Consider the following 9,673-nt stretch of genomic DNA (forward strand, 5'->3'; position numbering starts at 1 on the left):
ATTCTCTCAAAGAAAGAGTACGCGTGCACACGCACACAAATAAGAAAAAAATAAGAAAAAGTCTCTATCTATCTATCTACATACATACATACATAATTCAGCCAAAATGGCTAATATCATTTGGCATTGCATGAGCACAAACCATACCAACACACAAACCTTATGTGAAAATCAAACAAAACTAATGAATTTCCATTAAGCATGTGCACAATCTTACAAAGAAGGAAATTCTCTCAAAGAAAGGGTACGCGCGCACGCACACAAATAAGAAAAAAATAAGAAAAAGTCTCTATCTACATACATACATCTATCTATGGCACCGCCCAAGTCATTTTGGTGCGTACACTCACATTCGCTGATGTCAAAACCAAAAGGAAATGAAAAGACGGGCCAATACGGCTGACGTACGTCGTACAAAACTGTGCCAGACACACGATTAGCAGCACAGATTGCTTTTAAAACAGGATTAAAAACAGGTCCGCTACAGACCTCGGCATTCGTTACGCATCCATTTGTTTACAAGCGTACGATTAACTTGAAGCATTTTAATAAGGACCACCGGCAAAACTGGGTGCGCAGAGGCCAGAATGGAAAGAAATCCATTAAAGACTCGATCGAAGCAGCTAATTATTAACAGGATCGAGATAAGAACGTGCGATTTCCGAATTGCGCAGTGCAGGAAGAGAGCAATTTTTGCAGAGACGGAGATAGATGATACCTTCGCGAGCAAGCATACTGGAAGTGAGGCCGGTGAAGGTGACGAGGAGAGAAGCAAATTGGCCAAGTCCAAGAGCTCCAAGCAGCCTATACAGCTCCGCTCCCTCCATCGCAACGCGAACAAGCTCATCAGTGTTCTGTGCGTCCTATTTTTTACGCCATGCTCACTTATATATATGTACCTATTCATTCCAAAAGCTTATAAACAAGAGAGCTAACTTATATTGCTATTTTATATTGGCCTTAACAAGAGAGCTAACTTATGGAGAGAGAGAGAGAGAGAGAGAGAGGGGGGGGCGGGCCAAGCACACAGGATTCAATGGAAGCATGGGCATGGGATGAGTGTGCAAAATTGACTTGGATGACGCTTTTTTTCAAAAGTGTTAGTAGAGCGTTCTTGCCTCGAAGGGAGCGCGAAGAACTAGTTTTTGAGTCGGATGAGCTACAGCTCAGGTGGTAGGCCTTGCGATCGAAACCTGCATGATGTCTCGTGTTGCTTGGCAACGTAGGCCCCGGGCAGATGTGCGTGGGCCATGGGTGGTTGAGTGGGTGGGTGAGTGGAAAAATATATATATAATTTGAAGATGAAAAATGCCAGAAAACTTTTGAGCTAGATGACTTATTTTAAATCTAAAGAGGAGTCCACAAGTGACTGTGGTCACTACCTCCTAGTATAATGGTAAAGCAAATGCAAAGAAAAAGCAAACAATTTTATAGGAATATGAGCCATTAAAAGGTAGGGTAATCTCCATAATTGGCAATTTAAAACACATGACTTAACTAATTTGTTAAAAAGTTACATGGAAATTTACAAAGGAGTGCACTACGGTAGTGCTAATAAAGTTGTTAAACCTTTTTCAAAGATAAAAATGTACTTTTACTCTAGAAAAGAGTGCGCAACTACACAAAAGGAAATTGTAATGTTTTTGAAACTAATAATTCATGATTATCTTGTATACTAAAGCTAGAAATCGTGTCTCCTATGTATTTTATTTCTCTCATAATTGATTATGATATTAAGAATTTGTCTCATGTTTCTCAATTTGATTTGATCATACTATGTTTCACTCTGGATAAAAACCAAATAAAGCAAATTGAGCATATATTATCTGGAAATTTTCAAAATGTGACCAATTGGTATGGCCGAAAGAGCTTATATCTCCATTGCCAATCGTATCTCCCCTTCTCCCAAGAACTAATACAGGTCCAACAAGTTGTTTAAAAACTATAAAGGCGAGACGATTATGGGGTGTATCATTGTACCCCTTGTTAATTTTCCTATTGGTTCCACTTGACTTGAGGGTGATTATCTAAGCACATGGCACACGTGCGCACACACCCACACACACGTGGACGCGCACGCACGCACACATCTTTCTATATACTATTATAGAGTTATGTGGTTATAGAGATGTTTTTGATACATATATTCATATGTGTATATATGCATGCATACATGTGCATACATGTGTGTAGAGAGAGAGAGAGAGAGAGAGAGAGAGAGAGAGAGAGAGAGAGAGAGAGAGAGAGAGAGAGAGAGAGAGAGAGAGATTGCCTGCCACCACTAGGTAGTGTTTCACATTTGGCATATCTTCATAAGGAATAATATTGCATTCAACGCATAGGGTGTGCAATAGACAAAGAACAATGTTTGAAAACAAGCTATTAGGAACATAGAGACAATTGTGGGGTTTACAAGAATAGAGTTGCTGATTCTAGAAAGAAAGAAAGAAAGAAAGTTTATTAAAGTCTTCAAAAGACCGATAGGTCTATGAGACTCTGAGAATCCTGATACAAACAAACTATGAGGGTGGAGCTACTAAACGAGCATCCACACCAATGTAGAATGCAAAAAGCTAGTGCTAAGTACTACATAGTCATGTGAGAGTGATCAACTACACATCAGTACCATCATCATCATCATCATCATCAGGTCATCAAGGTGGATGAGACAATAGAAGCATGAAGTCAGCAATAGAGTGTTGTCGACTGCTCGTAGGCATGGTCCTGTGTCCTCTCCTGGTCATAGCTCTGCACCTAACAAGGGATGTAATAACCCCTGTTAGTTGAGCCCCGGACTTTGAACAGAGAGGGGATATCCCCAAGTGTAATCTGTGCGTCAACCCTCTGTCTGAACTGTGGTGTTGCTGGCTCTAGACCCAATATGGGGGTCCACATGCTCTGCCTGGAAGAACTTTGTGATCAAGCTTTGAGAAGAGTCTACTAAGGAGGAGATCTACTCCTATCTCTATGATCAAAGTAGATACTAAAAGAGCATCCACACCAATGCAGAATGCAAAAAGCTAGTGCTAAGTACTACATAGTCATGTGAGAGTGATCAACTACACATCAGTACCATCATCATCATCATAAGGTCATCAAGGTGGATGAGACAACAGAAGCATGAGGTCGACGATAGAGTGTTGTCGACTACTCGCAGGCATGGTCTTGTGTCCTCTCCTTGTAGTAACCCCTGTCAGTTGAGCCCCGACTTTGAACAGAGAGGGGATATCTCCAAGTGTAATCTGTGCGTCAACCCTCTGTCTAAACTGTCGTGTTGCTGGCTCTAGATCCAATATGGGGGTCCACATGCTCTGCCTGGAAGAACTAGGTGATCGAGCTTTGAGAAGAGTCTACTAAGGAGGAGATCTGCTTCTATCTCCATGATCAAAGTAGATGCTCGCAGTGCTTGACTACCTCATGGATGAAAGTTGCCAAGTATCTCTGGTCTAGCTAGGACAGAAATTGGGACAACACCCCAGAACTATCTCTGAAAAGGCAATAGAAGCGTCCTCGGAATACTGGGCACCTGAAAATGAAATGCTCCTCTAACTCGAGCTCTTGTATGTCACATAATGTGCATATGTGCCTCTCCCAGGGTAGACCCTCTTCCCTGCCACTCTCAATGCGTAGCCTATGTGAAGAGACCCGAAACTGCCCAATAGAGATCCTCAATGATTGGAGTAAGTGGATCTATGTATATCATGGTGGGTCAATGAAACCCTCCTCTATAATATGTGAACAATGATCTTTGGGAGCTCACTCGGTCCCAACCAGGTTTGGAATGTGTGTAGTTGTAAAAGATCCTCGTGGATGACGTGGTTGACCTCGTGTGATAGGAGAGGAGAAAATGACACGTCAATGTTATACTGGAAGGGAGGGAGTCTATCCATGTGAAGCCCCAATCACTCAAACAATCTCTCTGTGCATGCATACCATCATCTCTGGTCACCTGCTGCTGCTGATAGTGCCATAGAAGAGGACAAAGCTAGCCATGATAATCTGATGCACCTAGAAGTGCAATCCCCATACCCCCTGACCCAGTATAGGTAGGTAATAACCTAAAATATTGCATCCAGGTATAGTGGGGAAACTGGGGATGACCCAAACTCAATCTGAATGATCTAGTGAGGGACAAACGGCTTACCACAAATCATTTGCGATAGCATGAGAACTTGTAGCCGCTCCACACAAGCCCACTCTATATCTGACAAATTCAACCCCCAACAAGGGCTGCCATACATCCCCGCTGGATGGACCAAGAATTCAAACAACAATCCCTTGGTCCGCGGATCCTGAAAGTGTGAGCAAAAGCACTGCCTCTCTAATCTGGCCAATGAAGCATGTTCCATGCTCAGGCCGGCCTACATTGCGGGTCTCATAGTGAAGATAGGCTTACAAAAGACAACCCCAAGGTATTTATATGACAAAACAATCTCAATAGGTAACACGTCAAACGTGAACTACTCCCGGTGCATAACGGCTCGAGATGTATTGAAGATCATGACCTCGATATTACCAAGGTTGACCTTCAAATCATGGGACTCACAAAAGAATTGTAGTGCACCAAGGTGTCTCTGGAGGCTCTCTGCTAATTAAGACAAAAGTGCCATTTCATTTGCTTCGTTGAGCTTAAGTTTGGAAACTTGCCTGATGCATGTTATCTATGCATATCATCTGGTCATTTTGCTAGAGAATGCCCAACTCGACATGTAGAGGTGTTCAAGGATTTGCTTGTCTGGAGGATGCCTACATGAAAAGAAAGGCAAAAGGTTTGGAATGTGGATATCGGATCAAATTGAAAGCCAAGCTACTAGGATCCAAATACTCAATCTACCTATTCCTTACAGGAGGAGCTAGAACTAGCAAGACTACACTTGTACTAACTCTGATCAGATAGTTGTTACACCTATATATGTAGAAAGTGGGAGTGCAAAGGAGAAGAAGAGCTCAATTACAGAAAACTCTCACAAAAGGAAGAAGCTCTCAAGAACAAGAAGGGAAAGCAAGAGAGTTAAGCCTATCCAACTTTTAAGTTTGGATTCCATTCCACACCACAAACTTCAACTTGTGTGTGTGTTTATACAAGTATTTGGATTGGCGTCATCCCCAAATCCACACACTCACACCTCATTGGCTCCTCAAGCCAAAACACTCACCCCTGCACTCCTCTTGCTTACATTTCATGGAGATATTCTAACATTGCCTCTCTATGTGGATATGTGGCACACACGATGAGCATTGCACTCAACTTCAATGCATATAAGATTACAAGGCATGTGGCAAGCACGTATGTTTAAATACCAATGTTATAGGCATTCATCTCTTTCCTTTTCAAGAAGTCCCTAAGGGATTTCAACGTCCCCTCTTGTTACAAACACGCTCCTCTTACAATTAGAGGATTCCAGATAATCACTTTTAGAGTAGTGATTTTTCCAAATACTCCCATATTGTACTCTCAAGATCGAAAAATTTTCCACAAAAAAACTTGACAATAATCTTATGTTCATCAAGAGATTTTGAATCAAAATTTCCCATGCTTGAAGAAGACACTTGCAACGAGAAAAATGTTTGAGCCATTGAGGAACTTTGTAAAAGAAGATAAGGAGGCCTAAAATTAAGTGTCATGTCTCAAATATTAGGATACTTTAGAATCTTAGCAAAGAAACTTAAAAAAGATAGAGACAAAGGGTGTCAATGTTGTTGTTATATAAGAATCACTTGTAGTAGGATCCGTATGCTCAACAGAGCAATACACTCTTTGAATGCCTTGTTCATAATAGTAAATGAGGTCCATTTGCAAAAGAAGGACTATGTTAGCTCATAGCATCACTTCTACTAAAAACCGATAGAACAACAATACATAAAAGAACTTGAACCACTCCTTTTGGCAAATGGTTAAAGTAACAACAGTGATAGACTTGATAAGACAAGATAGTCAGCTTCAAATGGCTTCTATGGCAGGTCACGAGCCAATAGAAGCGGTGCTACTTATAACTAGCTACCACATAAAAGTTATCTAGCAAGCGACAAATAGCATGTATGAAAGGTGCCCTAGAAAACAGAGACTACTGTAGCCAAAAAATTGATGCATTCCAATGATAAGTCACATACAAACTTCTTGATAACTTAAAGCAAAGAATACTAACAAAATAGAAATATTCTAGAAAATTGGTGATGAATAGTAATAAACTCTTGATGATTAACAAAAAACACAATGTAAACCAAGGTATTTACTTATGGCACTTGCTTTGTTGGCTGCAATCATTGTTGACCTTTTTCCTATTGCTAATTCTTTGCTTCTTTGCATTTGCTTTACATTTGCTTCACTAACCAAAAGAGACTTTTGAGAAAGAATAAAAAAATGAAGAGAAAACATTAATAAAGAAAAAAACCTTCAAAGATATGCTTCAAGAGTTGAAACGGCACATCCACCAAAACCATAGGCAAGAGGGAAAAGAAATTGAGGAAGAGCTCTAGGCTCGAATGAGCGCAAAGGAGAAGAAGAACTCAAGGTGGAAAACCTCTCACAAAAGGAAGAAGTTGTCAAGAACAAAACATGAGAGACAAGGGAGCAAAAGAGAGTCAAGCATATCCAACTCCTAAGTTTGGATTCCATTCCACACCACATGCTTCAACTTGTGTCTGTACTTATACAAGTATTTGGATTGGGTTCTTCATCCCCAAATCCACACACTCACACCTCATTGGCTCCTCGCATGCTTAGCCAAACCACTCACTTATGCACTCATCTCGCTTACATTTCTTGAAGATATTCTCACATATATAACAAAGGCCCTAATTTAGATCCATTGAAGATAAGAATACTAAAAATGGCATACATAAGCAAAGCTATGTACAACATCAACGACACAACTCTCTATTCCACACTAGACATAGGAACAACTACAAGAAAATGCCTAAATTAGTAGTAAAGAAGTGGACAACCTCACAAAACAATGCATGGATCTTCGAATAATCATCCTATATGAAGTCTCATTGATTGGAAAAAGAATATTTTGATTTGCAATAGATGATTGCATGCCATCAAACACATCCATAACCTCCCATTTGATGGCCTAAATTTCATCATAATTGGAGACTTATATCAATTACCCCTTGTACATGGCAAATGGAGACATTCTAGGAGTACATCAATAACCTCCCATTTAGTGGCCTAGATGTCATAATAATTGGAGACTTATATAAATTAGCCCTTGGACATGAATAATGGTGATGTTCTAGGAGTACATCAATGAATTTTATGCAATATTCTTGGATGACCTCTAAGTCTATAGCACAAAGCAAAGTGCCTGCAAAAGGCATCTTAGAAATGTAGGGAGACAAGAATTCTCCTTTACCCATACAACTGTGTTTTTTGTGTATTTAGAGGTGTGTTGTTGGGTCACACAATGTTCGACGAAGGCATCATTGATGAAAAGTCAAAGATAGATGTCATACAAAAAATGAAAAATTCAAATAATGGCAAGCAAGCATATTGATTTTCAGCTTTTATTAATGATTCATCAAGAAGTTTGCAAGTATCTCTGAACCATGTCAGTAATTAACAAGGATCGACATGAAGTTCAAATGAAGCAACAAACATGATGAAGCGTTCAAGACCCTATAGGCAATGGCAATCAAGGCATCGATCCTAAGGAAGCCTGATTGGAACATGATTTTCCATGTGCATGTTGATGCATCAGGGATGGTGACTAGTTCCATTATGGCTTTTTGCAAAGCAAACTTGGATTTCATTGAATCCACCAAAATTTTTGGCACTATCTTCTTGGCAACCCCTTTGTATTTTATGTGGATCATCAAGCGCTCTTGCACCTCACCAACAAGACAATCATGAAGCCATGGCTTATTCAGTGCATGCTCTTGCTCTAGGACTTTGAATTCAAAATTGTTTACAAGCTTGGTTCGTGATATTGTGGGGCTAATTTCTTGACTCAAACTGAAGATGACAAATCTCGTGAAGAGATCAACGATAGTGTTCTTGAAGCAAACCTATTTTTTGTGTCCATGTATGAAGATAGCATGAGGACTCTTTATAAATTTTATTTATTTTCACTCTTTTGCACATTGGAAAGTTACACTTGTTCAAGGTAGTTAGGCCTCATTGTTGCACCATGACATTGGTAGTAGCCTCAATTTTCAATCTTAAGTAGTTGAGCCTTATTAGTTGCACCATTATGTTAGAAGTAGTCTCATATAACTCATTCGTTGCACCATGATGTTGGAAGTAGTCTCAACTGAGACTACTTCCAACATCATGGTAGTTGAGACTACTTCCAACATCATGGTGCAACTAATGAGGCTGAACTACCTAAGATTGAAAATTGAGGCTACTACCAATGCGATGGTGCACCTAATGAGGCTTAACTAACTTGCAAGAGTGTAAGTTTCCAATGAAGAGATAGGTAAGATTTAAGAATTGAGATTAGTGTGCTTCTTTTGTGCACAGTTATAGTCATAGTGCCCAAGGATATTCTTCTTGGCCTTTTGCACTTAGCAAATATTACATGCAATTCAATGTGAGGTGTAGCAACACAATTGGAAATTTGCACTAGGTATGCCTAGCATCCAATTGTTTCATAGTATGCGTAAGGGTAAATATGAGCTTCTAAGAGATGTTGTGCATAGCATCATAGGCATTCGTTATGTGGGTTCGATTTTGGCTAAAATCTTGTTAGAGCCTATTGCCTACATGCTTTGGGACCTACAACGATCAAGCATGGGATCTTTTGCATGTCTTGTTCGAGCTTGCCTACATGCATTCCTAGCCACATACTTTCCTTTCTTCTTTCCCTTTGCATAGATCCATTCCCCATATAGTGGGTGTCCTAAGGGCCTTATCTTGCTAAGATATTAGGAAGCATAGGCACAATCATTGCTCATGCCAATTAAAGCCACTTTCAAAGTACTTGCTAAAGTGAAATACTTATTTTTTTGATCAAACAAGCAATACCTTGCATAATTGTAGGCCCTCATAGCCATAGTTCCCCTAGTTGATTTGGTGGTAGAGTATTTGTGGAGTCTATGTCAACAATTATGGCTTTTGTATTCGGGGCAAGCAAACCATCTGAATCATAGTGCTCTAACTCCTCTTCAGTCACGAAGATAGTTGCAAGGGCTGTTGACTCTGTGAGACCATAGCCCTGGAACCAATGAAAGTAAAGAAAGATGTCATCCCTTGAAAGGGAGGACAATAATAGCCACCCCACAAGTTAAGGGATTTTGCTATTGGGCTTTCATGATTGATGTAGTTTTTTGAACCAAGCCAATAATTCCTAAACAATATACAAACTACCGTATCATAGTGACAGTTTCTGTTGTAGTAAAAAATCTTTCATGTTTCAATAATCCCCCCCCCCCTCTCTCTCTCTCTCTCTCTCTCTCTCTCTCTCTCTCTCTCTCTCTCTGTGATTTGACCACAGTGCTAGACACAGAAACAGTCTAGACTAGAATAAGGTGCTTGCTACCACTCTTCCAATAGTCCAAACCAAGCTAAAAAACAACTCATAACTTGGTACATTTTTCTCAGCCTAGTCACTCCAATTTGGGAGGACCAGACTCCCTAACCTCATCTATCTTACTCTCATTGTTGGGAGGACCAGACTCCTCAACCTCATCTATCTTACTCTCAATGTTGGGATACAGTTTGAGAGAT

At 40.1% G+C, this 9,673-nt stretch overlaps 1 protein-coding gene across 6 annotated transcripts in view; it reads right to left on the reverse strand.

Annotated features, from left to right (window-relative positions):
- Positions 1 to 1,249, reverse strand: part of LOC147880539 (uncharacterized) — a 78,137-nt gene extending 76,888 nt beyond the window's left edge. For 4 of the 6 annotated variants that reach the window (XM_087370579.1, XM_087370581.1, XM_087370575.1 and 1 more), the window contains exon 1: positions 719 to 890. In XM_087370579.1, coding sequence (XP_087226705.1) covers positions 719 to 847 — 129 coding nt within the window. In that variant the 5' untranslated portion in view covers positions 848 to 890. Of the gene's footprint in view, positions 1 to 718; positions 891 to 1,142 lie in introns of those variants that run through there. The other 2 variants (XM_087370578.1, XM_087370576.1) reach the window with 1 other exon arrangement.
- Positions 1,250 to 9,673: the final 8,424 nt, after the last annotated feature.

This window comes from Dipteris shenzhenensis, chromosome 32, assembly GCF_047967505.1.
Source record: "Dipteris shenzhenensis isolate YYH24624 ecotype China chromosome 32, Dip_SZ_1.0, whole genome shotgun sequence".
NCBI classification, from domain to species: Eukaryota; Viridiplantae; Streptophyta; class Polypodiopsida; order Gleicheniales; family Dipteridaceae; genus Dipteris; species Dipteris shenzhenensis.